The sequence below is a fragment of the Syngnathus scovelli genome, chromosome 17 (genome assembly GCF_024217435.2).
Source record: "Syngnathus scovelli strain Florida chromosome 17, RoL_Ssco_1.2, whole genome shotgun sequence".
In the NCBI taxonomy this organism is placed as follows: domain Eukaryota; kingdom Metazoa; phylum Chordata; class Actinopteri; order Syngnathiformes; family Syngnathidae; genus Syngnathus; species Syngnathus scovelli.
In genome coordinates, this window is record NC_090863.1 from 9,367,397 (window position 1) to 9,394,744 (window position 27,348).

General features: G+C 46.0%; 3 protein-coding genes across 5 annotated transcripts; 2 read left to right on the top strand and 1 right to left on the bottom strand.

Annotated features, from left to right (window-relative positions):
• On the top strand, window positions 1-17,706 carry rock1 (Rho-associated, coiled-coil containing protein kinase 1). Of its 3 annotated transcripts, XM_049747662.2 has the most exons (34): window positions 1-881; window positions 6,205-6,286; window positions 7,397-7,497; window positions 7,780-7,917; window positions 8,008-8,183; window positions 8,258-8,342; window positions 8,403-8,547; window positions 8,624-8,762; window positions 8,833-8,924; window positions 9,025-9,184; window positions 9,264-9,339; window positions 9,406-9,494; window positions 9,611-9,659; window positions 9,763-9,898; window positions 9,972-10,063; window positions 10,136-10,382; window positions 10,454-10,560; window positions 10,627-10,777; window positions 10,846-11,006; window positions 11,071-11,255; window positions 11,516-11,585; window positions 11,653-11,756; window positions 11,840-12,005; window positions 12,078-12,171; window positions 12,243-12,331; window positions 12,562-12,753; window positions 12,834-12,999; window positions 14,034-14,104; window positions 14,178-14,266; window positions 14,341-14,419; window positions 14,547-14,805; window positions 14,882-15,089; window positions 15,515-15,585; window positions 16,171-17,706. In XM_049747662.2, exons 1-33 carry the CDS (start codon window positions 789-791, stop codon window positions 15,564-15,566), a joined length of 4,143 nt encoding a protein of 1,380 aa, XP_049603619.1. In that variant the 5' UTR covers window positions 1-788; the 3' UTR covers window positions 15,567-15,585; window positions 16,171-17,706. The 3 variants fall into 3 exon arrangements, with proteins under 3 accessions (XP_049603619.1, XP_049603618.1, XP_049603620.1); XM_049747661.2 differs by having other exon boundaries at window positions 15,515-17,706; XM_049747663.2 differs by lacking the exon at window positions 15,515-15,585.
• A 562-nt stretch (window positions 17,707-18,268) lies between these two features.
• Window positions 18,269-22,740, top strand: usp14 (ubiquitin specific peptidase 14 (tRNA-guanine transglycosylase)). Its single transcript, XM_049747804.1, has 16 exons — window positions 18,269-18,434; window positions 19,160-19,305; window positions 19,408-19,440; window positions 19,512-19,616; window positions 19,783-19,886; window positions 19,945-20,003; window positions 20,095-20,225; window positions 20,333-20,413; window positions 20,485-20,567; window positions 20,643-20,757; window positions 20,832-20,897; window positions 20,997-21,089; window positions 21,149-21,271; window positions 21,330-21,399; window positions 21,604-21,711; window positions 21,875-22,740. The coding sequence occupies exons 1-16, from the start codon at window positions 18,419-18,421 to the stop codon at window positions 22,018-22,020; spliced, it is 1,479 nt and encodes a 492-aa protein (XP_049603761.1). The 5' UTR covers window positions 18,269-18,418; the 3' UTR covers window positions 22,021-22,740.
• Window positions 22,105-27,047, bottom strand: thoc1 (THO complex 1). The gene is made up of 21 exons (XM_049747757.1): window positions 26,890-27,047; window positions 26,633-26,706; window positions 26,493-26,553; window positions 26,353-26,422; window positions 26,166-26,284; window positions 26,045-26,093; window positions 25,851-25,946; window positions 25,672-25,754; window positions 25,454-25,527; window positions 25,276-25,384; window positions 25,058-25,192; window positions 24,643-24,743; window positions 24,494-24,560; window positions 24,247-24,297; window positions 24,103-24,173; window positions 23,924-24,019; window positions 23,779-23,844; window positions 23,564-23,647; window positions 23,340-23,487; window positions 23,174-23,261; window positions 22,105-23,086 (listed from the first exon to the last, which is right to left on the bottom strand). Exons 1-21 carry the CDS (start codon window positions 26,935-26,937, stop codon window positions 22,809-22,811), a joined length of 1,968 nt encoding a protein of 655 aa, XP_049603714.1. The 5' UTR covers window positions 26,938-27,047; the 3' UTR covers window positions 22,105-22,808.
• Between the last annotated feature and the right edge of the window lie 301 nt (window positions 27,048-27,348).

The following is a 27,348-nucleotide window of genomic DNA, read 5'->3' on the forward strand; positions in this document are numbered from 1 at the left end:
GACATTTTTGAAGTGGCTCCTCTCCGCAGTGTTTGAACAGGAAGGCGGACATGTTGGCCAGCCTGCGGAACAAAATCGGGGCATCGTCTGTTGCTTTCCATACATCGGTGACAAAAAACACCCCGGAATCCTCTGCTTGGGCGAGCCGGATCGGAGAAATCACGTCGGTGGGACCCGGACACGGTTGACAATCGGTGACAGCGACGGCGGCGGAAGGATTTTTACCGATAAAAAGACTTGCTTGAAATTTGGAAAGAAGCAGAAGTTTTTTTTCCCCTCACGTTCCCGACCACTTCTTTTTTTGAGCTGTCACGATAGTTTTTTGTCGCCCTCTCTTGCGAGGACATGGGAACCGGCCCGGACTAACTCGGCCGATGTTTTAAATGCATTTTTGTTGTTGTTCGGATGCAGCGACGTTTGAAGCCCTTCTCCGCTGCGGGCATCCTGCGCGGAGGTTGACTAATCTTGCGCCGTCGCGTTGCCCCTGAAAGTTGTTTGCCAGACACATTTTGAGAGGGACTATACTAAACTATAATAACAGAAGATGTGGCTTTTGTACATCCAGCGGAACCTACAACGTTTTATCTCGTGTGCAAGCTCGAGGAGAACGATGTATTGTCTTTAAAAGTTCCCACGAAGAAAGGGGGAAAAAAAACAACAAACGAACATCGGGCTAGCTAGCTAGCGAGCTACCGCTGGCGGTTAACGCTAGCTAGCCATTCCGTTTGCCTCCCTTTTTTGTTCCCTTCAAAGCAAGACACGAGGACGAACTTAAATTCACGCTGAAAATGTCTTCCGGAGAAAGTATGGAGGCTCGGTTTGGAAAAATCGACGCCATGTTGAAGGACCCCAAGTCGGAGATCAACACCGATTGTCTTCTGGTAAGTTTGGAGCCTGCTAACTGGCTAAGCAGCGAGGCAGCCATTCGGGCTTCAGCTCAAAATTCTTTTCGAAAAAGTCTCCTTCAGCTCTGACAGAAAAAAATGTGAGTACCTCGCTTTCTCTCTGAACGTGAGCGTTTTATTCTATACGATTGAAACCTAACGTCTATTTGGCCCTTTTGCTCATTTTAATAAGAAAACAAACAAGTTGCTACTTTGGGAGAAATGTTTCCGTTAAGTTGAATCAATGGACAGATTGTGTTGCAAAAGTAACCCTTAAATACATTTTCGACCGTGCTGACCATGTTACGACTAGAGAGGAACATCTACTATTTTTTGAATAACAAATCACAACCAACTCATAGTATTTGTGACGTCATGACCAGCACCCCTAACAACCTTTGACATGTGGGTGGGTGGCAGGCTTGCTCGTGAGTCTCCTTAAATGTGTTTACATACTTGAGCGACCGCTATATTAGGCTCATCTACACAATCAAACGAGATCCAGTGCAAAATCAATCTTATGTTTTAGTATCCTTAGAATTGCATGTGTAGTTTTACCTAAGTATTTACATTTGAGTGCTTTGCAATATGGAGTACTGATACTTGACAATGCAAAAAGTAACACTTGTTGCATACTAATCCCCCTCCTGCGTTTCTTACTGTACATCACGCAAATAAAAGCCACTTGGTCTGTGACCTCCCATCTTGTTGCAGACAGCCAATTAAAGTCACCTAAAAGTGTGCACATTGCGTTTTAAATGCGCCCAAGCTGCGGGGACTGCTCCCGCTGGCAGCCTTGCACACAAGCTTGTTGTCCCCCCCCCCCCTTTTTTTTTTTTTCACCCCCTCGCCGCAATCTGCCTTGATCGATGAATGGAAGCCTTTTGCCGAGTGGCCGGGCGACCCCGCCCACCGTTTAATAAAATTCCATCCTAATCAAATAAGCTCTTGTCTTTGGACTGGCCCCCCGAGTTCCCTCGGTGTGTCCCAAAGCCTTTTGGCTGCACGATGGTTGAGACAAGGCAGGCTACTCCGAGGTAGCAGGGTGTGTGCTCCAGCTCTCTTAGCCATAAACCAAAATTATGCGCGCTGAAGACTCATGTTTCTGAAGGCTCATAAAGCAGCCAAGCGTGCTAGCTTATGAGTAATAGCTTCCACCAGAATACTCAATGGCGCTCACTTTCTGTACCTTGAGTGTCTTTGTGAGTAGCGTAGCACTGTAGTGGTTTTTCTTGCCACAAAGCCCCCCCGCCCCCCTGCTGTCATTTGTCTCGAGCCTTACAGCTCTGGGCCTATCAAGGCCCGTGTTCCAACATTGTCAGCCTTTATCTCCTAAACCCCTAAATAAACCTCGTGTGGATGGAAGAGGGTCTTATCTGGATAGGCGGGCCCCCCCGTCCTCAATCATGTTCCAGGCAGGCTCCGAAAAGAGGGATCGCAATGGACAGAATTCCTGACATTGTGATGTGGGAGCTCCCTGACATTGGGGCTCGGAGCATTGTCCACTTTGTTGCTTTTGCCAACAGCTGATAGCTCTCAAAGTGAACGTCAGGCCTTTGGGTGGAGTGTGTTGATCTTTTGGAACATTAGAATATTATGATTTATGACAAGGAGGACATGTTTTCCATTGTGGTTTGATCTCAAACTGCATTATGCCCAAAAAAATGCTGGAGGGCTGACTTGTGGCCCAGAGAAGGACCTGTCGGTGCCCGTATTGGAACAATACAGGAGGATCGCTCTTCATGACATGCTAATTCAGTCATGTGCCGTCGGCGAATGTCTTTTGTGTTGATTGAACCGCCTCATATTAAAACTGGTTCTACACGTGCTTAATGTGAGCAATTTATATTGGCTGCTGGACCGCATTTCGATGCGCAGCGGAAGTTATCGAGTAAGAGACCTCTCCCACATCCTTTGCAGAATTCTGTAAAAAAAAAAAAAAAAAATGTCTGCCTGCAACTCAGAACTGTAGAGTGGTGCAGCACGCTTGCTAAAAAAGTCTTTCCAATTTGTCCTCCTATCGAAAAGTCTCTCTCCACCTGTCTGAGCGAGCGCACGTTAGCATTGCTAATGATTTTGCGGGCTTCTATTTTCAGCATGCTCAGGAAAGGCTAACTTTTTTAGTCACATGCTAAATGTGCAAAGTTTGAATCAACTGAAAAGGACCTCTCCTAACCTCTGTACTCGCGTGGCTGTACACGAGTTGCATTTCACAGCGCCTTCCCTTATTTGAACAACCTTTTTTTCCCAGCTAGGTGTTGCCTGCGCTGATAAGACAGCGAATAACGAACCGGGTTACGGATGTTAGATTGTGGCCACGTTTGAGTCATTTTCATACTTTACTGAAGCGAGGGGAAAAAAAAAAAATCACTCAGCAAGAACAATTCATCTCCTCTCCAAGCGGAAAGTGGATCTGCCCCGTTTTTTACTTCAGGTTCCGCACCCCTCAGCTGTTCAGGCCTGGGAAAAAAACAATCGGCGGAGCTATTTTAGCTTTGCATTCCCTCGACTGGCCCACGATGTGCAGGAATGCATAGTGAGACCAGCTTAACAATTCTTCCGGACTGACACGGTCAACTCCGACGATAGAGCCCAAAAAAGTACAAATGAATTGAAAAGGAAACGACTCCTGGTGTGACATGGTTACGTGAGAACGTAGCGCATGACATTTTGATGCGCAAACGTTTGTGACAGCGATTCTCTCTGGCTGGGAACTTGCCCAGTGCCCCCGTTTTTGCCACCTCGAGGTTGGCTGTCACTACCGTTTATCCACCGCCAAACATGTAAGCCATGCAGTCTTTCTAGGCAAGCAGGATTTCCTGTCACTTGTTATGTACGCTACCAGCTTTAGCATTTTTTTTTTTTCTTTCTGAGATTTCTTACGTTTTACCTTCACGTGCTTCGTTGATCTCGAGACAGACAGTCTGCACTTAGGCTCACATGTGGAAAGCATATCGTCTCCAAGAGGTGGCAGAAAAGGGAAGTGACACGTCGGGTCCGCCGCATGCCTGCTGCTGGCATGCGGGACGGGACGGGGATGATGTGGCTGCTGAGTCTCCCTTTGGAAAAGTTGAAACGTCTGGAAAAGAGCTTGCGTCGCGTGCAAATTCCTCTCTCGGAAAGCTTAAAAGAAATAATTACCATATGTAATGTCAACCGCTTAATGCTGCGCTCGGCGCTTATATTTGCATTTTTTTTTCTGGCTCCTTTTATTATTGCATTTCTGATCATCTCACAAGACGTCTTGGGTGCTGCTTGTTCCCGATATGTCGCCGTTGATTTTATTTCCCCACCGTAAAAGCTCATAAGCATTTTGGACCTTAGATGGCTTTTAGCGGTCAAAGTTGCCACTCCCGTATCACGCCTCGCCAATAAACGACTCCTTATCAGGCTCCTATAGCGCTTAATGACCAGCCAGCCTTCGTTTTCAAGGTGTGTATGTTGGCAGACAAGTACAGTCAATATTTGGAGACTGAGCTGGCCTTTTTTTTTTCCCCCCCGACTTAACGTACTGGCGATTTCCCCGAGTGTAATCCCGCTGAATCCCAACGCAGATTGCATCGTGGTGGGTCTTGTGTTTACTCACTGTTGTGTAGTTCACTCATAACCACTTGGGGGGGGGGGTTCATAAAGCTTTCATGGCCACCAGAACATCATCTTTATTTAGTTGGTCGTCCAAGCTTGTTTTTTGCCAATCTTCTTTTGGAAGACACCAAAGAAACGCAGGCTTTTTTAGCATTTAGCTTAGCTTGGGAACTTTCTAAGGGCACTCTTCATAGAAAGCAAATCTAGTGCTGCCCTCATGAATTTTGTATTAAAATCACTTTTGAAATGCTGAGCTGACTAAAATTCCTTTTTTTGCTCCACTGGCCTGACCTGCAGAACTTGTGTCCGACTTTGGCTTCCCATTTGTTGCGGTTGTTTTCATTCACTGCTTGTGAGGCCTCTACCTGGCTTCTTTCGTCACGTCGGCGTTTCAGTGGCCTGCTGTGATTTTCTTTGTTTTTTCCTTCATTTGTTCTCCCACTGGAGCACATGCGCAGACCTCCCTCTCTCCCTCCCTCCCTCCCTCCCTCCCTCCCTCCCTCCCTCCTCTTTTCCGTCACAGCATTTTAAGCGCTGGCGCGGCGACGCGCTGTGAAAACAAGCCTGGCTGTATGTGATTCTACTCAACGGGATGGACGTCCCCCCCCCCTCCTTCTTTTTCTTCTTCTTCTCTCCTTCCTTCACTTTTTTCATGGAGAACTTGTTTGGCCGCATACCTAAAATAGCTTCTCTGACGTGTACAGTCCTGTTATGGAATGTTACTGTGGCTGTCCAGAGTTCTTTGCGGCAGGAAGTTATGCAAACATAACTCTGCTGAGTACAGAGCCTTGTGATTAGGGTCCTGAAGGACTTGGTTCTCTCCACCTATTTTTTTTTTTTTTTTTTTTTGCATGGGGGACTTCTTATGGTCTACAACAAGGCACCCTTTTATCCTTTTGCTCTCTCGTGGTTTTACAGCACAACGTAAACACGGTTAGGACAGTGGCGGAGTTGTGTTTTTGCCCTTATGCACCACCGCTGTGTGTTTGGAACGTCATGGTTGGAATCACGCAGAATGAAAGGAACAACACATGATCCAATGCGTCATGTGGCAAACATGCTACCGTCGCTCTTATGGCCCAAGTGTTTTGTCTCCCGGTTTGTGTGCATGGCCCTGATCTCCTGTGTTGAGCTCCAAGCAGGAGCAGCCGCAGCAGCAAGACTATTTAAGTGGCTTCCTTGTTTTGTCTGAGCCCCCAATGTGTCAGCAGCGCTCAAGCAATCTCTTAACAGTTTAGAAAAGCCAGAAATGGCATCATTTGAGCAAAACATCAATTCTCACTTTTGTGGCAACGCTGGCCGAGTATGACTTGCTTGAACGTTTGTGTGCTTATTTCGTTTTTAGACATTCTGGATTATGGCAGATTAGACTAAATCCCGCCGCTGACATTTATGTTAGTCTGAGACGGGGATCATATGGCCGTCACAGAGTTGAAGAGAAATAAAAATAAATAAACATCCCTCGCAGTGACACAATCAGGCAAATCTGTGCAACGTTCAGGAAACTGCTCGGCGGTTGAAGCCGCTTTTGCTAGCACCACCCTGCTCCGTCCCTCACTCATCAAAAGCTACTTAGTTGCTTCACATGCTTGAATTAGAAACCACCATGAGAAGTGACGCTAGATTTATCATGCATTTCTGTGACTTTTTTTTTTTTTTTTTTTCGCGGACCAGCAGTATTGAGAGAGAGACATTTTCATGTCCATAAACCTCCTCCTCTTCTTTCTCCTCACAGGACGGCCTTGATGCTCTGGTGTACGACCTGGACTTTCCTGCCCTGAGGAAAAACAAGAGCATTGACAACTTCTTGAATAGATGTGAGTAGTCTTCCATCTCCCATCCAACAGGCCCCGCCCCCTACGTGTGCGATGCGTTCTTTTGGGGTCACCGCCTCTATGCAGGATTGGACACAATAGGTGTCTGCTGCTTAGTGTACTTAACAAAGGGGCTTTTGTAAATTCCTGCCGACCTACATGATGCCCATCGCTTGCTTTTTATTTTTGATGAGGAGGTCATTTGATATCATATTAGCAACCTCTGGTGAATTGCTTCATTCTTAGCATGTTATGAGGACACGCAGAAAAACACATCCGTAGTTAGCTGATTGTGAAGGCCATTCCGACCACTTCGGCCTTTAAACATTTGATCAGGCACAGAGCGATTGGATGTTTCCTATTTGAATTTCAAGCCAAGTTTCTCCGAAGCCTTAGGCAAGAACTGTCATTAGTCATCCCTTCAATTTTTTTTTTTTTTTTTTTGCGCCAGCACTGTAGTATGCATCCGAGTGTAGTGACATCATTGACGGATATGGACTAATGCGCCGGCCGGCCGGTTGGTGCGCCTTGCGTCGCCTGAGGGGCTGTCTTGTATTAATTCTCTTCCCGTTCTTTCCCCACTGATCACATTAGCTCCATTCGCTTGCTTGTGCACGGTCAAATGTATTTCCTGTAACGCATAGTTGCAACAGCAGCACCTGCTGGGATTTCACCAATGGTGGGAAATGACTCATTCCAAAATATTTTTGTGCAACAGCCCAGACTTTTATGCGTGTTTAATTTGGATGCCTTGCCATGCCAGTTCCCATTACCGGACCTAAAATTGGCCATTCTTCAACCAACTTGGCAACTTGGCTTCCTTTTAAGGAGAGCGAGCGTGCATACCGACCATTGAGCCAAATTTGCGCATTTCAACAAAGGTCATATTCTCGGATGTTACCCCCCAAAAAATATCCAGAGCTATGCTCTTGTGGTGTTCCCCTCATGGCTGCTATTTATTATATGACAGCATTTCTTTAAAATGTAAAAAAAAAAAAAAAAGACAGTTTGTATTTTTGTGTAATGGACAGAGCACACTGGCTTAATGTAATCAATAAAAATGCTCATCTTGAAAATGCTTTTCTTTTTTTTTTTTTTTCTCCTCCCGCACAGATAAGGATACCATTAGTAAAATCCGTGACCTGCGGATGAAAGCCGAAGACTATGAGGTGGTCAAAGTCATAGGGAGAGGCGCATTTGGGGAGGTGCAGCTGGTAAGTTTACACCCTTCAACCTCAAAACGTTGGCGACGTATCTTAATTGATTAGAAAATGTGTTGTATGAAATATGTGCAATGGAACGTTCTGAATGAGCTGAACATTTTGAGGTTGGAACGGTTTGAATCTGTTGAGAAACGTAAAAAAAATGTAAACGAGAGAAATAAACAAAGAAAAAAATGGAGGTTTCACTGAAAAGGTCGTATTATATTTTATTCTGGTCTATTTTCTTTGTTATTATTTGCTATTTTTGAGTGACTAACCTTGTGTTTTCATCAGGTGAGGCACAAAGCCACGTGCAAAGTCTACGCCATGAAGTTACTGAGCAAGTTTGAGATGATCAAAAGGTCAGACTCGGCTTTCTTTTGGGAGGAGAGGGACATCATGGCCTTTGCCAACAGCTCCTGGGTGGTGCAGGTCCGTCCGTCCGTCCGTCCCCGCCGCCCCAACACCATCTTTGCAGGCTGGCTAACATACTTCTGCCTTCTCTCGTTCCTCTCCTCTCAGCTTTTCTTTGCATTCCAAGACAACCGCTACCTCTACATGGTGATGGAATACATGCCCGGCGGCGACTTGGTCAACCTGATGAGCAATTACGACGTCCCGGAGAAGTGGGCTCGATTTTATACGGCCGAGGTGGTGCTGGCGCTGGACGGCATCCACGCCATGGGCTTCATTCATAGGTATCAACTCCGGCAGTGCTCAACCGGTGTCCGGCGTAGCGTTCATTCACCGTCCCATTTGGCTTGCTTTGCAGGGACGTGAAGCCCGACAACATGTTGCTGGACAAAGCGGGCCACTTGAAACTGGCAGATTTTGGCACCTGCATGAAAATGAACAAGGTTTGTCGAACGGAAGGGTGTTGATTTTGCACAGCAAGATGTTCACGCCTGCTCTTTTAGGACGGCATGGTACGATGCGACACGGCGGTGGGAACGCCCGACTACATTTCGCCCGAGGTACTGAAATCCCAGGGAGGAGACGGCTACTACGGCAGGGAGTGCGACTGGTGGTCGGTGGGAGTCTTTCTGTATGAAATGCTCGTTGGTGAGTCAGTGGCACGTCACGGCCGCCCCGCTCGGTGGCGCCAACGTACCGTCATTTGTCAAATTTGCTCTTTCAGGCGATACGCCGTTCTACGCCGACTCGCTGGTGGGCACCTACAGCAAAATAATGAACCACAAAAACGCGCTGACTTTCCCAGACGACAGCGACATCTCCAACGACGCCAAGAACCTCATATGTGCCTTCCTGACGGACAGGTGACCCCACGTGAAAAATCGAAATATCGTTCAGTCAAATTGGGACCGAGCAATGTTTTCCCGCCAACAGGGAGGTCCGCCTGGGCCGGAATGGTGTGGATGAGATCAAGAGGCACCCTTTCTTCAAGAATGATCAGTGGACGTGGGAGAACATCAGAGACAGTGAGAGAGCCAGCACTATGATTAGCGCGTCACGTTGCTCTTCAGACTGATCATTGACAGCGTAAAGCCAGCGTGGTAACTAACGCTTGTGTCTTTTTAGCGGCTGCCCCAGTGGTGCCCGAGTTGAGCAGTGACGTGGACACCAGTAACTTTGATGACATAGAAGAGGACCGCGGCGAAGAAGAGACTTTTCCCATACCAAAGGCCTTTGTGGGCAACCAGCTTCCCTTTGTGGGCTTCACTTACTACAGCAATCAGCAGTAGGAGTTTCCCCGCTTTGAATGAATTCAAAAGCTTGAACGTGAAGCAATTCTGATCATCCGTACTTTTGCTTTGCAGTCCCTTGCGCAGCTCCACGTGTGCCTCAAAGACAAGCGACAAACGTAGCAGCTCCACAAAGGAGGACAGAAGTCACGTGAGTGTCGCTCGCGTCTGTGCTCGGGACTTGTCACCGTTCCATGACGTTGATTTTTCCGTTTAGTTGGAGAATCTGCAGAAAAGAGTCTACCAGCTGGAGGAGCAGCTCCACAGTGAGATGCAGCTGAAGGATGAGTTGGAGCAGAAATGCAGGTAACGCCATCACATTGAGCTGCAGTGGCACGCAGTCGTGTGTTATGACCAAAAAAGTAGTGCCGCTGCGTTCATCAAAAAGTTAATACAATGCCGCCTTCTGATCTCTCCACCAGGACCTCAAGTACCAAGATTGAGAAGATTATGAAAGAGCTGGACGAGGAGGTGAGATCCCACTGTGTTGTCTCTTCACATCGGCATGCTATCGAGAATAAACTGAATTGGATTTTTTGTAACGGTGCTCTTTTAAAAATTTTGTCTTCTGCAGGCCAACTTGAGGAAAAGCGTGGAGGCCAACATGTCCCTGCTGGAGAAGGATAAGATCATGATGCAGCACAGATTTACAGAGTACCAAAGAAAAGCCGACCAGGAGGCAGAGAAGCGACGCAATTTGGAGAATGAGGGTGAGGACTTGGGGGGGAGAAAAAAAAGTACTGTTGTAATGCCCGTCGGTGATTTCACATGTTTTCCTCGCAGTGTCGAATCTGAAGGAACAACTTGAAGACATGAGGAAGATCAGCCAGAATTCGCAGGCCTCCAACGATAAGATTGCTCAGCTTCAGAATCAGGTAAGCGTGCTTTTCCTGCTCTTTGCATGCTCAAAAAGGACTATTAAATATGGTCGCTCCCTCCGGTGTCAGCTGGGGGAGGCCAACGACCTCCTGCGCGCCGAATCCGACACGGCGGCGAGGCTGCGCAAGAATCACACGGAGGTGGCCAAGTCCATGAGCCAGCTGGAAAGCTTGAACCGCGAGCTGCAGGAGCGGAGCCGTGCCGCCGAAGGCGAGAAGGCCCAGCTGGAGAAGGAACTCCTGCTACTCCAGAGCACCTTGGACTCGGAGAGGAGGAACTACAGCCAAGACTCGGAGGAAATCCGCGAGCTGCAGGGTAACCCGCCGACGCCGTCAATCGTCATTCCCGACACGCGACTCGTCTTGATGTCTTGTTTCCCCTTTTAGCGAGGATGCTGGGGCTGCAGGAGGACAACAAAAACTTGAAGCTCACTGTCTCCAAGGTGGAGGTGGAACGCAAACAGGCCCAGGAGAGAAGCAATAACTTGGAGAAGGTACACAAGCACCTACAATTGGGAGAAATTGGGACTTTATCTGTTTTTTTGTTGTGTCTCGTGCAGGATAAGAACAACCTGGAGATTGACCTCAACTACAAACTGAAGACCCTGCAGCAACGGCTGGAGCAGGAGCAGACTGAACACCGGGTGACGCGCGCACAACTGACTGACAAATACGAGTCCATCGAGGAGGCCAAGTCGGCCGCCATGAACGGTACGCACGTCGCCTTTCCGAGATATGACCGACAACGTTTGTAATTGTGTCAACGGCGGCCCCCTCAGCTGTTCAAGTGAAGATGTCGGAGGAGAACGGGGCGAGGATGCGAGCGGAGAGTCGGGTGGTGGAAGTGGAGAAGCAGTGCTCCATGCTGGAGTTTGACCTCAAGCAGTCGGTGCAGAAGATGGAGCAGCTGATGAAGCAGAAGGAAAGGCTGGAGGACGACGTGAGTGGACCCATGCCGTCTCGGCCGCTTCCCGCCTCCTATTGACATTTCATCTCCCGCTCAGGTGAAGACTCTCAAGATAAAGGCGGAGCAGGAGTCCAGCAAGCGGGTGCTGGCGCAGAACGAGCTGAAGGGCCGGCTGCAGGAGGTGGATCGGCTCCGGTGCTCGGAGAAGCAGCTCAAGCAGGAGATCAACGCGGCGCTGGAGAACAAACGCTCTCTGGAGTTTCAACTTGCGCAGCTGACAAAGTGAGTCCCTCAAACGATGGCCGTTCTCTTCTCCTGGCCGTAATGCTCTTTGTGAGTCAAGCTGCTATTTGCTAATAAGTGCTATTATTTGGGCTTACTGCGCCAAAGCTGATCGGCGACAGTGTCAACCTGGATTAAACTTTAATCTGAGTGCTGTTACTCGATTGCTAATCCCGTCATTTGCTAACCGAGCTCGGAAAGCGAGCAGCCTCCCGTGCGTGACGAGCGCTTAAAAGTGCTTTGCTCGCTGTGTTCGACAGGCAATACAGAGGCAACGAAGGACAGATGAGGGAACTTCAGGACCAGCTCGAGGCCGAACAGTATTTTTCTGTAAGTATCGGATGCCTTAGTTGGGGGGGGACCTCAGACTAATGGTATTTCTGCCCTTTCCCTTTAGACGCTTTACAAAACTCAGGTCAAAGAGCTCAAAGAGGAAATAGAAGAAAGGAACCGGCAGGTACAAGATGCTCATAAAAAGGTGCAGGAACTGTGCAGTGAAAGGTAAGCGTGCGTCAAGTCAAAAATAAAGACAAAGTTGTAATTGCTTCTTTATGCAAAGTTGTTATCGCGTCTTTCCCCCGAAGGGAGTCCCTGTCCGCCCAGCTGGATCTGACGGTGACAAAAGCCGAGTCGGAGCAGCTGGCGCGGGCGCTGCAGGAGGAGCAGTACTTTGAGCTCAGCCAAGAAAGCAAAAAGAGCCTCACCAGGCACAAGCAGGAACTCGTGGATAAGGAGGCCACCATTACACGAGTGAGCATAATGACTTGGACTCCTCTCATGCAGGATGTATGGGTGTCAATCAATCCTTTTGTCGCTCTGCAGCTTGAGGAGTCCTATCAAAAGCTGACCAAAGATGTGGAGAGTCTCGCCAGAGAGAAGGCAGAGTTGAGCGAAAAGCTTAGCACTCAGGAGGAAGGTACGCCGTTTGATTTCTTTTCGTATATGTGTATGGAAAAAGTCGAAACGCATAAACTTTTGCCCTCTCAGAGTATGCTGCTCAGAAGGAGCAGATCACAAATTCAATCAAGGCCAACTATGAGAAGGTCCTCAACACAGAGCGGACTCTCAAGACCCAGGTAAGGAGGGAGGACCCTCCCCCCCTCTCTCTTTTTTTTTTTTTTTTTTTTTTTAGTGGAGCACACGTGGATTGATTCATGTTAAATCCACGGCTCAGACAAATTTGCGTCATAACTATTGATCAAGTTTTACGTTTATAATTGTTAGCCCGGACATCTTCAAACCTAGGATCATTTGGAAAAAACATCTGAATTGTGCCTTATTTGGCCATTTCCAACCTGTCCATCAGGCGGTAAACAAGCTGGCAGAGATCATGAACCGCAAGGACATGAAGCTGGACCAGAAGAAGAAGGGCAGCACGGCCGACCTGCGCAAGAAGGAGAAGGAGAACCGCAAGCTGCAGCTGGAGCTCAACCAGGAGAAGGAGAAGTTCAACCACATGGCCATCAAGTATCAGAAGGAGCTGAGCGAGATGCAGGCAGTCAGTTCAAAATTGCCTTGTAGCATTTCCTCAAAGACGGGAAACAATTGTATTCAAGTGCGCCGCCGCCTTCCCCGCAGCAACTGGCCGAGGAGTGCACGTATCGCAACGAGCTCCAGATGCAGCTGGACAGCAAGGAGAGCGACATCGAGCAACTGCGCGAGAAGCTTAACGACCTGCAGCAACGCATGGACAACTCCAGCATCACCAGCTTGCTGACGGACGAGACGGACAGCAACATCGCGGGTAAGTACGGCTAGCTGGAGGAAGTCCAGTGCTTTTTTTTTGGACCAAAAAATTGATCAAATCCAAAACCCAATCGTCAATCCCTAAACACAAAGAGAAATGATGCAAGACTGAAGAAAATAAACCGAAATCACGCGTGAAGTTCCTCAGCGTGTAACTTTCCAGTGTGGTGTTTTTTTTCCACCCCGCCCGCTAGCCCGCCCGCTCGGGTAAAAAGCACCGACAGATTCCGTATCAGTTTTCCTTGAAACGATGCCTGTGGTTAAAGCCCTCTCTCTCTCCATTCCCCCCCCCCCCCCCCTTCCTTCACGTCTAGTCGTCACTCTTCCTCTCTTTGTAACTTCTATTCCTTTCCCTCTGTGAGTAACCGAGCGGATTTTTTGCCTGGCCTGGCCTGTATGTGCCGCTGCCGCCGCTACCGCTGCTATTCTGTTCTGTTGTGTTGTGGTGCCCTTTCCTTGGTTACATTTTTTTTTAGTGCTCTTTAGACCAACTGAAACCTGATTTTAAAAGTGAGGATTTTTTTTTTTTTTAAATAAGTGGGATGGCTCCTGTGAGTGATTATTTTTTTCTTCTTTTCAATCCAGTACGCCGAGTCATGAGCCTTAACGTTTTTGTTGTCGTTGCGTTCTCCCAGCACTTAACACTTTGGTTTTTGTTGGCATGCTCAAAACAGAAATGCCGCTTGGACTGGAACGCTTCCTTCCCTCACGTCACAATACACCTCACATTTCGGCTGCAGGTCCGAGCAAAACATCGGAATTGTGTTACCTTTTCAATTCACAGCCTGAGCAATGGAGGGAAACGGTGTCACTCGTGATAACCAGCGTAGCTTTTGTCACGGGACAACATCCCTATTGTCTTCTCTTGCATGGAATATCTTAACTGCCCTCTAAAGTGGTGAAAAGCTGGCACTTGATTAACCTTTTTTTGCTTCCACCCAACTTAAGTTTTGCATGGCCCGCTTCAACGTCGCCCTCGAACGGGCCGTACGTTTGGTGTGTAACGTTCTCCCACCTCCGCTGCGTTTACAGAATCCAGACTGGAGGGCTGGCTCTCTATACCTAACCGCACAAATATCAAGCGATACGGCTGGAAGAAGCAGGTATGCGTCGGCGCTTCCGGGGACTTCCAGGCCGGCCGCCGTTTTTGTCCATCTCAATGCCGTGTCGTTGCAGTACGTCGTGGTGAGCAGCAAAAAGATTTTGTTCTACAACGACGAGCAAGAAAAGGAGCAGTCCAACCCTTCCATGGTACTAGATATCGAGTAAGTCATCTGGCGAGTATTCAAACGTACGCAGAATGTTCATGGTGGTCACCAGTTGAAATTGTCGCCTGCAGCAAACTGTTTCACGTGAGACCGGTCACGCAAGGAGACGTGTACCGAGCCGAGACTGAAGAGATTCCGAGAATATTCCAGGTATTCCGGGCCCTTTCCGCCACTTTTTGTTTTCTCTTTTTTTCCCAGCTATTCAAGCTATTTATTGCCGCTCCCAATTGAAATGGAACCGAAAGAACGGTGATCATCGTGACCCATCCGCTTTCAGATCCTCTACGCCAACGAGGGCGAGTGCAGGAAAGAGGCCGACGTGGAGACGGTCCCTCAGGGTGACAAGAACTGCCTGCCTCACAAAGGCCACGAATTCATCCCCACCTTGTACCACTTCCCCTCCAACTGCGAAGCTTGCTCCAAGCCACTGTGGCACGTCTTCAAGCCGCCGCCGGCGCTCGAGTGCCGCCGATGCCACGTCAAGTGCCACAAGGACCACCTGGACAAGAAGGAGGACGTCATCGCCCCTTGCAAAGGTAAAGTCGGCCAGCGCAAGTAAACGCTTTTCGGCGGCAGTTCGGCGCCCAACGCAATTCGTCTGGGCTTTCGCAGTAAACTACGACGTGACCTCGGCCCGCGACATGCTCCTGCTGGCTCGGACCCAAGACGAGCAGAAGAAGTGGATCGGCCATCTTGGAAAGAAGATCCCCAAAACCCCGCCGAGCACGTTTTCCAGGGCGTCGCCACGCTCCATGTCTACTCGGCCCGGACCCAACCAGTCCTTCCGCAAAAACCCTAAAAGCAACTCGGCGAAACTGAGGTAACACTTTTGTTAAGATGAATCCTCCAAACGTGTTCCATCAATGAGTTACCAAATGATTTTCACGCTCAATTTATTTCCTCCTATGTTGGCCGGCTAGTCAAAAGAAATGTTGTTTGAAAAAAGTCCATATATTTTGCTTAAGTCTTGTATTTCAATAATAATGCCACGATTGACGAAAATGCATATTGGCTCAAAGTTGGCTCTTAACATCGAGCAGGGGAGTCGGTCGATTCACTCTGTGCTAGCTTTAGCGCTAGCTTTAGCTCCATCCTTTCACACTCACCCACAGACTTTTCGTGATGAAAGTGAGCGTGTGCAACCGCTGTCGTCCGCGTCTTGCCCCGCCCGGCGTGAGGCTACCGAGTGGTGCCGGAGTCAAGTCACATGACCTGCTTGCTGTCTTGTCTCCTCCTGTGTTGTAGCCGAGCGCACTCCAGCTTCCACGCGGCAGACGCAACATCCAGCACTTGTTGACAGGAGACGCTTCGCAAAAGTGTGCATGTGTTTGTTTTCAAAAGTCTATTTATTGTTCTTATGAAGATTATTAACTGGCCGTTTGTGCTCGCGTTGTTGGTTGGTCCCTCGCTCGCTCGCTCGGTTACCGCCTTCAGCTCACACGTGGGGATTCTTCTGCTCTTGACACTGAGGCTGAATTTACACTTCCGATCCAAGTGGCCAATCCAGATCTAATGCTGTTACACTCCAGATCCAAGTGACCAATCCAGATCTAATGCCTATATCAGATTTTTTTTCTCCATTTCCATGTACATTTCAAGTGACATACCGTGTTTCGTGTCCGTGTTTACCCTGGTGCTTCACCAAAATTCCACGTAAATAATTCCACAAGTGTCAAGTTAGATTTAGACAATTTGGGTCACTTGAATCACGCGGTGTAAATCCAGCTGGGTGTTGTTCGGCGAGACTAACTGGCGCACATCAAATGTTTTTGTATATAATGTTTACACTCAAGACAAAAACGTTGTTGAAGGGTTTTCCTCTTGTGTGGGTTACTAACCATCCTCAAGATATTTTTTTTCCGTCTCCTTTACTGGACACCTGTCTCTGCTCTTTCTTGCAGCTAACCGTCTCGACCGTCGGACTTGTTTTTCCCTGGACTATTGTGTACTTTCCCCCTCTTTGTTCATCCTCAAACGAGGACAAAATGTTGACAGTCACGTTAGCAAAGAAGACGTTATGGAGCCACCCCTCTCCCTACTCTGCAAATGGTCATCACCACATTTCCACAAGAAAATGGCCCCCGAAAGCAGGAGATGACACGCGGAGATTTCTATCCGACATCGTTTGGGGCTCTTTGTTCAGTTTTAAGGTACTGTCATACAGGTGTTGCAGTTGTGCCGTGAGTGCTTGTATCTCAGGGCTGGGGAAGTAGAAGAAGAAGAAAAAAAATGCCTGACAAGATCCTTAAAAGCAAGGAGACTTTCATTTCTGGTGGATAAATGCGACTGATGCCTTCATCTAATCTTCTCTGGCTCTGCCCCCCCCCCCCCCCTCTCTCTTTTTTTTTTTTTTTAAATCTTATTACTCTCCAAGTCAGGTTATCGGGTTTGGAAACGAGTATTGGGACACGAGTATTAGATGTTTTGAGTAAGATCATCATTTAAATCTATGCATTATTTTATTATTATTCTAATTATTTTTATTGCTCCCAAGCCATAAAGGAAACTTCCGTTGTAATGGCGTATAGGAGTCCCTAAAACCTCCATCACTTTTTTTCTGTTTATTTGGTACATTGTCTCCTGTGTTATATATATTTTTCTTGCTTGTATTGTTTTTCTTTTTTTTTAATGTATTGCCTTACATTGGTTCCTAGTTAAATGGTTCAAAAAGGAAAAACATTAAGTTAACAAATGTTAAACTGCACTGTTTAAATTGTAAATTATTTGAAGAAGACTAAACAGGTGAAGCAGTTCGCCCACCTAGTGCCTTAATAACCTTTAAATATTGATGATTTTACTGCCATATCTGTTTTTTTCTTCCTCCTCCTTCCAAAACCAGACAAATCATAACGCTTCCATTTTTTTAAATTTTTTTTTATTAAATTACCATACATGCGTGGTTTTTTTTGCAACTTGGTTTGAGTATGCAGAGCAGGGGTGGGCAACATACACACATTTGATCCGGCCACTAAACATTTTAATACAGAAATATTAATAAGCTCTTTTATTTTAGGATTGTAATTTTTTAAGACCCTCAAAAGTCTTTCCTGAAAGGGTTCCCCCACCTTTGATTTACAGAAAAAAATAAATGATCTCTTTTGGATATATTGCAATGGAATTGGCATGTAAAAATAATAGTAACAATAAGAATTTAAAAAATGTCCCCCTATACTCAATTTGTGTACCGCAACAAATGTTTGTCAACAGCAAAAGTGGCCATGGCCCATTTAGTGCAAACACCCCCATCTGCAATACATTTTTTTTTTTTTTTTTTTTTACAAAAAAAAACAAACAAAACCTTTTTTCCCCCCGTTGAGTTAAGAGAAAAAAAGCACTGGAACTCTGATATACTCTGGTCTTGGATAATAACTTGCATGGTTTATTTGCATTGGAGTCCGCACTGATGGATATGTCAATAAACATATCTTTATCGTTCACTGTAGACTCTCTCTCTTCAATGGCGATGGCACTCTATAATTGCACAGGAAAATATATTTGGAAGGGCAATATAGATTTTTAATAAGTGGCATTGAGGGGAAAAAAATGTGTATATTTTCAAAGAGAAAATAATGCATTTTCAAAAAGGACTGTAGTTTTAGTGAAGTATCATTTCAAGTGGCATATTCAGATGAAAGGTGGACTTGAGGGAAAGTAACGAATAATATAAAAGTATTTCGAAGGAAAAGGTATGTTCGAGAGGGGAAATAGACGTTTAAGTGACATGGAACTTGTATATGAGAAAATGGGTAGTCTGGGGAACAAATTTATAGCCCATTAAAAAATCACTTTTTTTTTTTTTTTTAGTCCCACCCAAAAAATGGAATTGCCTTTTTTAGACGGTGCTGTATTTTTTTTAATGTATATTTGTATTGTTTGGATAATAAAAAGAAAAATTTAATGTTTGGTTATATTATCCGGAATGAATCGTTTCCTTTTTCGCATGTGGCGTGAAAGTGACGCCTCGGGCATGGCGAGTCGATCCCAGAGCGCATCGATAAGTTCCCAGCGTGTTGTTGCAGCGTCATTCCATTTGAATGAAGTTCAGACTGAGCTCAACTAGAAGCCAAGTCTACTCATTCACACATTCGCGCCCCGGTGAACTGAAAACAGGACAAAAACAACAGTTCGGGACCTAGCAACTTGCTAACTATGCCGGTGTTTTCAGGTACGTAATCAGAAATTGTTAAATCAAATCGGGAAAAAAATCCCAACTTGAAACAAGTACTCATGTTTAGCACACCGACGTAATTTAGCCTGTTAGCTCGGCTAGTGCGGTTAGCGTGCTAAAAGGCTACAGATTGCCTTCCACGTTTTAAGATCGGTAATTCTGGGCTCATATTCCCAAATAAAGATACGTGTAACTAACAATAAGCATGTAATTGTGTTCTACTTGATATTAAGTGTCTGTGGTTCAGTTACCAGTTCTTAGGGTAACTGGTGTTAATATTACTGGTAGCTGGTTCTTGCTAACTCTGCTAGTTGGACTCACCAGGTCTATATCACTATTTAAAGCATTTGTTAGCGTAAAAAACGATTATTGGTTATGTATTATTTCCTAAGATCTTAAATTTCGTGCATTGAAAGGTAACTGACCGAAGCTGGCTGGTACACAAGTGCGAGTAACAATGCTAACAAAGCTAGCCGAGCCCTAAGTTTACACACTGAACTCGTCGTTTTGGGTTAAGATACCAAAAATTGGTAAATATATTAAATTCGTGAACACTTCCATTTGTTTATGTTTCAAAATAAGTAACGTCAATTTTACTGCTACCTGTCACACGCTAGCTTAGCATGTCAACAGCTAACCCCTCCCAGACAGGTACTGACTCTTGCTAACTTTTTTTTTTTTTTCTGCTGTGTCATGACTGGGACTCAACCTTTCTCACACAGTCAATGTGAAATGGGGCAAAGAGAAGTTTGACGCGGTGGAACTGAACACCGAGGAGCCTCCCATGGTGTTCAAGGCTCAGCTTTTTGCCTTGACAGGAGTGCAGCCGGACAGACAGAAGGTGATGGTGAAGGGAGGCACACTTAAGGTAAACAAAGTGCAAGGACGTTTGGAACTTTTGGAAAGAGTTGCAAAGATAGAGAATTTATTTAAGAATGTATCCTTAATCCATGCTTCTTCTACATTTCAGGATGATGAGTGGGGGAACATCAAATTGAAAAATGTGAGTATTGAAGCAATTCCAATAAGAATTGCAATGAGCTGAGTAGCTGCAATGAAACGTAATGTGTTTAGGGAATGACTTTGTTGATGATGGGATCAGCGGAAGCTCTGCCCGAGGAGCCTGCTGTCAGGCCCATGTTTGTGGAAGACATGACTGATGAGCAGCTGGCCTCAGCTGTGAGTATGCCGCACCACAGACACATACAGATCTTATAAATCTGACCCCACACGTATTTAAAGTTGTGCACGTAAAACTGTGTGTAACCTCCAGACGTTGTGTAACTGAACCCCATTTTTTATATGTATATGAGGACATCTGAGTGAGCTTCTGATTCCCCCTCAGATGGAGGTTCCTTGCGGACTGACCAATCTGGGCAACACCTGCTACATGAACGCCACCGTGCAGTGTCTGCGCTCTGTGCCCGAGCTCAAAACGGCGCTCAAAAAGTCAGTTTGTGACCACGATTGGCTTTGCGGCTCAGCTGACAAGCGTCTCTCTCTGCAGGTACACCGGCGCGCTGCGATCTTCAGGGCCCAACGCATCATCACAGTACATTACAGCAGGTAATTAGTCATGTTGGATAACTGAGTAAGCACTTTTTCCTCCAATTGCTTGCGTACAAGATAAACGTGGCCTCGTGTTTTGCGTCGTCAGCTTTGCGTGACTTATACGAGACTATGGACAAGACCTCGTCCAGCCTGCCTCCCATCATCCTTCTGCAGTTCCTCCACATGGCCTTCCCACAGTTTGCCGAGAAGGGAGATCAGGGACAGTACCTCCAGCAGGTTTGTTTGCTCTGAGCCAAACGGCGAGAAAACATCTCGCTCGTCTCAACTCTTGTTGATTCCTGTCTTTATTTTTTATTTTTTCTTCCGCCCCTCCACCCATTCAGGATGCTAACGAATGCTGGCTGCAGATGATGAGAGTTCTTCAGCAGAAGCTGGAGCCACTAGAGCCAGAGACTCCCATGGAGGTGGAAAAGCTACAAACGCACTCAAAGGCATTTTTGAAAGCAACTGCAAATAACAATCCGTTTCATCTCAGACTGACGCTGAGAGCGGAGCCGCTTCTGCCTCCCCAAAGAAGAACTTTATTGACCAGTATTTTGGCGTTGAGTTCGAGACGACGTATCCTTTTTTTTTAAATGAACATGATAAAACTGTCCGATACAATTTTTGTTTTTGCCCTTAAGTCTTGTTCAGCATGAAATGCACAGAGTCTGAGGAAGAGGAGCCAATCAAGGGCAAAGAAAGTCAGCTCCAGCTCAGCTGCTTCATCAACCAGGAAGTCAAGTATTTGGCTACGGGACTGAGGCTGGTACGTACGTGATGGCGGAAAAATTTTCTCGGCTAAGGTAAAATTGAGATTTTTCATGCGGTTCATGTCTGCAGAGACTTCAAGAAGAAATCACCAAAATGTCAACCAGCTTGGACAGAAACGCTCTCTACATCAAATCTGTAAGCAACCGACAACTTCTGTTGGCTGAATTCTCATCCTTGTTGTTTTTGTTATTCATCGTTCCCCAAAAATGAAAAATAATTTTGTCCCGTCCTCAGTCAAAACTGAGTCGCCTCCCCGCCTACCTGACGGTGCAGATGGTTCGTTTCTACTACAAGGAAAAAGAGTCCGTCAATGCCAAAGTGTTGAAGGTAACGCACGACCGCGATGGCTGCGTCCGTTTTACTGACTCCACGTTGGCCCCTTTCAGGACGTGAAGTTCCCTCTGATGCTGGACGTGTACGAGCTTTGCACGGCCGAGATGCAGGAGAGCATGTTGGCCACCAGGTCAAAGTTCAAGGAAATGGAGGACAGAAAGCTGGAGAAGCAGAAGGTGAAGTCGCGACACACCACTTACTTTTGATCGTGTGATTTCATGTCAGATTTTGTAGCCCGAACAGGAGACAAAGAAAGAGGGCAAGAAGAAGGAGGTCAAATACGAGCCCTTCTCTTTTCCTCATGGTGAGTAGTGACATCACTTCGCATGGAACTACAATTAGCAGCGGCAACATAGAGCTAGAAGCAAGCACACTTGACATCTTTGATTTTGAAGATGTGTTCTGTGTCTGCTAAAGGCGGCGTGCTCATGGAGAATAGAAACCCATGATTAAAAAAAAACAATGGTAATGAATAAAAATATGAAAACCTCTAATGTCTTGTTTCCAGACGTGGGCTCCAACAACAGCGGCTACTACGACTTGCAGGCGGTGCTGACGCATCAGGGTCGCTCCAGCTCGTCGGGGCACTACGTGGGCTGGGTCAAGAGGAAAGAAGGTAATGGAGTCATGCAAAAAAGAACTAAAATCAAACTTAAAAGAGAAAAACACAAGTACTCCTTTCAAACTGTTGTTTAGGAATTGTAGTGGACTTTTTTTTGCCTAACAGTTTCTTGTTGAAGTTGAATTGAATCATCCAGGTGATTGCTGTCACTCCACAGATGAGTGGGTGAAGTTCGATGACGACAAAGTGAGTGTGGTGTCGCCAGACGACATCCTGCGGCTGTCGGGCGGCGGCGACTGGCACATTGCGTATGTTCTGCTCTACGGCCCGCGGAGGTTGGAAATACTTGAGGAGGAACATTAATGCTCCCACAAGGGACGGAGGAGGCCTTCCTTCAAATTCCCCCCCACACACACACACACACAAACACAAAACGCACGGTCTACATAAGCTGTGCAATAAAACAGGTGTCTTTATTTCATGGATCACCTGAAATATTTTTTCCTCCCCCCCAATAGTAAAATTTCAACCATCATGAGCTCAAAAGAAAAAAAGTGAAATGGCTAATATTTTCTACGTGTCATCTAGTTTTTAAGGTGCAACTGACTGCAGTCGCTTGGCTCGCATTCCTCTTCCGTTCCACGGCAGAGGCACCTGCTCACTTGTTTAAGCCAAAGTCATGTTTGATATCAAACTTGCTTTGGTATGAATCTTGTCCCAAACAATCATGTTGGAATGGAGGAAGGAACTCCATATAAGTTGGCCCACAGCCACCTTCTGTAATACAATAAGTGCTTCACATTTACAAACCTTTTTGGGTTGGTGTCTTTTACTTACGGATTTTTGCTATTTTGCAGCAAGGTGTAGTCAATTCATCTTGTACGCTTGTGAAATGTCCCCTGCCCGGTCGCTGCCAAATCGTTCACTCTACTTTCTGACAGTCGAGACCAGTTCACAGTCTTACTTATTGTGTACTAAAAACTGAGCACATTTTTTTTGCTTCATCTTCACTCTTGTTCTAAGTTATTGACTGATGGCTTTTCATAAGTGCTGCAAAAATGTAATTAAAAAAAGTGTCTGCCACTATGTATTAAAAGGCCTGTTTAATGTGAAGCACAAAATGTTTCTACGCAAAAGCAAGTCAAGCTGGTTCAAGCCTCGCTGAGTTCGTCCGCCATTTTGGCGAAGCCGGCGGCGTTAAGGGCCGCCACCAGGCTCTCCACTGTGGCTTGTGCCCCTTCTCGATCCTGCCAGGTGACCAGCAGCAGCTTGGCCCGGATGTCGGCGTCCTCGCTCTCTGCCTCGATCTCGCGAAGCTCAGCTGCCCGCATCTCCAAGTACGAGGCCAGTGACTTCCAGCGGTTGCCGAGCTTGGCCGCCACGTCGTCCATCTGCTGGTTGCTCACCATCTTGCTCGGCATGCTCGGGCCTGGACGGGCAAAAGAGGATGGTGAGTAATACCGGAAGCCTAGCAAAAATGTTTGGTAAGAATTTTATGTCCACAATAACGTCTCACTGTCATTGCTGTCTTTGAGCAGATTGTCTCCATTTTCGTCATCATCCTCTTCCTCACCCGTCTTGATCTCCTCCGAGGGGATGTCCTTCTGTACAGTCCGATGACACGTTGGTGGCCATTTTGTTTTCATCATAAAACGCCATTCAAACTTCAAAGTATTCCTTACAGGCAACTCCTTGGCCAGCTTGCTGACCATGGTGTCTAAGTAGTCGGCCAGGCTGTTGAACTTCTGGTTGATGGGCTGAAAAAAGTGTGGACTTCTTCTGGAGAGCAGCCGTAAAGCCCGCCAGCCGTAGTTGGGGTTCCGAACAACCCTAGGACAACAACACCAGTCTTGCTGTAAAAGTGAGGTTTTTTTTTTTCTAATATAACATAAGCAAGTGATCCTACTTGTACTCTTCCTCCACCATGTTGGCAGGGTCGGCCTGCTCGATGGCTTCAGCAAAGAATTCATCCAGCGACGGCATGAACTCCCTGAGCATAAGAACAGTCCAAAATGGCTCAGAACAGCGGCTTCAAACCAACGTTCCATTTCCGAGAATGGGTCCTTGCGACTTCTGAGCCTTAACAGTAAGTGTTAACACGCTTAAAAGTAAGTCTTTTACCTGCTATCTGACTTGCAGGCTTCCATGTTGTCCAAGTTCAAGTTCCATAGCCGAGTAAGCTCATCACTTAAGGGATATATTTGAAAAAATCAAATGAATTTATCTACAGTGAGTAATCAAAGACACCATCAACAATAATCCTCACTTTCCCATGAAGATCTTTCTGTCGGGACCTTTCCCCAGGAAGTCTTCTGGAGCCGCTCGTTTCCTGCTGGGCCGCTTGGGTTTGTCGTCGACCACCCTGACAAACAAACGTAAACAAGCTGCAGGGAAAAATCAGAAACGCAATGCAAACACAGCAGAAACAATTGCGCTTTGGCGTACCGCTCTTTGACAAAGCTGCAACATCCTTCGTTTTTCCAAGCTATCCAGTTTTCTTCAGTGTTGAGGATACGCTGTGACAAACAAGGCGCAGATTAATAAGAACGCGCCACATCCGCTTTAGCAATAGCTTAAGGGATGACTTACTTCCACCATGGTGGCGAACTTGTCCCCATCTGGAGGAATCTCTCTGAGAAGCTACGAGATGGCAAAAACAAGTTGAATTAATTGTACTACTTGACAAATGGCTCAATAATGGTATAGCAAGATTGCAACCCGAGTGGACAAAGCGCTTGAAAAAAAATAAATTATACATTCAAATGATTTTATACCTTAAAAAATATATATGCAATGTATGAACTACAAATTTGGTTCCTTTAATGGTTGTAGTTACCTGGTAAACTAACTTGGTGGTTTCTTCGATCCACGCAGACTGGTCGTCGTTTAGCAAGCAGCTGGAGCTTTGGGAAAAGCAATTGATTCAAACAAAAATAATAATAATTAGTTATTGCTTTTCCTTTTTTTAATGTTACAAATCTTTACCTTTTGAATTTGACTTGTCCTTTCAGGTACTGGAAGAGGATCAAGTACTGCAGCAGAATGTGTCGGCGGAAGTTGCTATCGCTCAGCTGCAAGTCCATCAGCTGCACAAATAGACAGTAACATGTTGCATTTAAAAATTTGAAACAAAGAAAACTTTATTAAGTTAAAATAAGTTCGACAAAATAGAGAAATGTAACTAATCCTCCATATTCACTGTCAAGCTAATTGTTTTTCTATTTTCTGCCTCTTCCACTATCGACCACTAGAGGCATACTATGTTGTTTGACATTTATAAACGTATTAGTTTACTATTCTTACAGAACAAATTGTATCATTTCTGATTACTTTTACAACAGGTAATTATCTTTTTAAGGGCATATTAAAAAAATATGTTTTGGATAACATTAAGATGAACCTTTTCACTGGTGAGGAACTTGGCAAAATAGACGTGCTCGCCGCCAGACGCCCGCAGTTCTTCCAGTTTCCTCTTGGACGCCTGCATGTCGTCCAGCTTGAAGCTCTTGAACACGGCCAGCGTTTCGTCCGAGTACTGCGGCAAACCACGTCCGCATGTATCACATTCACCAGCGCTTGCATCACGTCCCAGCCCAGCCAGGGGTGACCCTTATGTACCTTGAGGAAGGTCATCCAGGAAACTTTGTCGTAGCACTGCACAGGGTTGCGGAAGTAGTCCTGCAGCGTCCAGAACTTTCTGTAGAGGTTGTAGTCGATGGGGATGGAGCTAAAAAGCGCAACGTGCATGTTGGTGACCAGGTTCATTGTTATTTCTGTGTGTGTGTGTGTTAGGTACCACGACGCAGGTGCTTCTTCCTCGCCCATTTCCCCTTCCTCCACCTCCATTCCGTCCTCCTTCTCTCCTGTGTGCTGCAATGTCATCAACAATGGTTAAAGCACAACGATGAACATAAAAGAAGAAGTGAAACTCTAAATCCCCATATCATTTTAAAAAGCTGATGCTAACCTAAAATAGCATGTAGTGTTTGAAAGCATTACAGCACAAATGCTAACCTTGAGCGTAAAGGTGCTTTCGTCTTCATTTTTGTTGAACACTGTGATGTTCTCCAGGTTGAACTGACTCTGGAGATTCAAACCTGCCATCAGCACAACACAACAGAAACTCAATTACAGCGAGTGGAGCTTGTGTGCTTAACGTAACGGCGTGCTTTGTACTCAACAGTTGTTCTTACCGGATTTTTCTGACAGCGGGAAGAGACGAGCCAAGAAGAGTTGTATCCGTCCACAGAATACTGTGTTCTGGGACTTGGACAGACGCCGTAGGAGATCTAGAAAGGTGTAGTAAAAAAAAAATTAAAAACAAAAAAAACAACAACTGTAACTCTGACTTCAACAGTTAGAAAAGAATGATGGAACCATGACTTACCATTACACATCCTCAACAAGTAGTTTTTACCAGCTGTGTAGAATGAGTTCTGGGAGAGGCACAGAGAAGGGAACATTGAAAAGAAAAGCCACTGATGGTAGTTGATGTTTTTTGTTCTTACAGATTTCCACGTGCAAACGTTCTCCTCCACAAAGGTGAAGATGTTGTCACACTGATCCAGAGGAAGACTGTCCAGCACGTCCCCCAGCAGCACGAAAGGCGTAGTCGCGGAGCAAATACCTGCAGGGATGGAGGTTGGCTTTTGTGGTGCATGCATCTGTAAACTGGAAGCTTTTTGGCTATCATACCTTCAGTGACTGCATCGATGCTCATGTAGATAAGAGACAAGTAGGCCTCACAACTCGACGCCTTGCCCACCTGCACATAAACACCAACATTAGCTTCTCTACAAGCCCATCTAGAACGAATTAGAAGTCATATGGCTTACAAGCTGCTCCCCGAGGACCACCCGAAAAGCCTGGTCCAGTGTGGTCTTCTTTTCAGTCTCACTGCAAAGAAAGTTAGCATTCGTCTAGCAAAGATACGATGCTTAGCTTTGTTTAGCTCGCGTCGAATGCGATCACTTACTTTCCTGGGATGTGATAAAAAGCTTGTATTATTGCTTTGCTGCTTTTGTCGCCCAGCGCCTGCTTGGTGGATTCCTACGAGTTTGCGACAGTAGCGTTTAACGTGAGACAATAGCAAACTGTTAGCATAGGCTGCTAAATTAGTAAAGAGGCAGAGAAAAACAAGCGTAGCCGGTTACGGGCTTTCTGAATAACGCCACAACACAGCACCAAATAATGTACTTCTCACTAAATAAATACAATTTGATGTTTTCCCACCGTGAGCTTGTCTTTTGCTTCAATAAATTCAAACAAGGGAGGCGACATCTTTACTATGCGGCCGTGAGGGTAAAGGCAGTTCAGTGATCTTGCGTTTCGTGACTGCAGATTCGTCACAAGCAATATAAAAATGGTCGGACTGCAAAACTGTTCAAATCTTCATTAAACACGTGGAACGAAACGTCTCGTTTACATTTTCGACTGGCTGCATGAAATTGAAAACAGTAAAAAAAAAAATTAAATTAAAATAAAAATAAAAATGTAACAGGACACAGCGGGATTTGAACCGGTTAACTTTTTAACGCATGCGCACTGGTCATTTTTTCTTTCTGTACTGTATTCAAATTGACAGCAAATATATAAAATCGTAAATAATCAATTCAGTTTCGAATAAAATAAAATACAAGTCATGGCTTGGAGTTAGTGCACTTATCCAATTAACACCAGGAACCAAAATGT

What these genes read in the sequence shown, in the direction of transcription:
- rock1 (XM_049747661.2), top strand. Translation starts at nt 789, where the DNA reads ATGTCTTCCGGAGAAAGTATGGAGGCTCGGTTTGGAAAAATCGACGCC. An exon ending in TGACAACTTCTTGAATAGAT is followed by an intron (nt 6,287 to 7,396) that starts GTGAGTAGTCTT and finishes CCTCCCGCACAG; the next exon opens with ATAAGGATACCATTAGTAAA. An exon ending in AGGCCGAACAGTATTTTTCT is followed by an intron (nt 11,586 to 11,652) that starts GTAAGTATCGGA and finishes CTTTCCCTTTAG; the next exon opens with ACGCTTTACAAAACTCAGGT.
- usp14 (XM_049747804.1), top strand. An exon ending in ATCACAGTACATTACAGCAG is followed by an intron (nt 20,004 to 20,094) that starts GTAATTAGTCAT and finishes TTGCGTCGTCAG; the next exon opens with CTTTGCGTGACTTATACGAG. An exon ending in CTGGGTCAAGAGGAAAGAAG is followed by an intron (nt 21,712 to 21,874) that starts GTAATGGAGTCA and finishes GTCACTCCACAG; the next exon opens with ATGAGTGGGTGAAGTTCGAT.
- thoc1 (XM_049747757.1), bottom strand. Translation starts at nt 26,937, where the DNA reads ATGTCGCCTCCCTTGTTTGAATTTATTGAAGCAAAAGACAAGCTCACG. An exon ending in GAAGAAGCACCTGCGTCGTG is followed by an intron (nt 25,385 to 25,453) that starts GTACCTAACACA and finishes TGCGCTTTTTAG; the next exon opens with CTCCATCCCCATCGACTACA. An exon ending in AGTTCGCCACCATGGTGGAA is followed by an intron (nt 24,174 to 24,246) that starts GTAAGTCATCCC and finishes TGTTTGTCACAG; the next exon opens with CGTATCCTCAACACTGAAGA.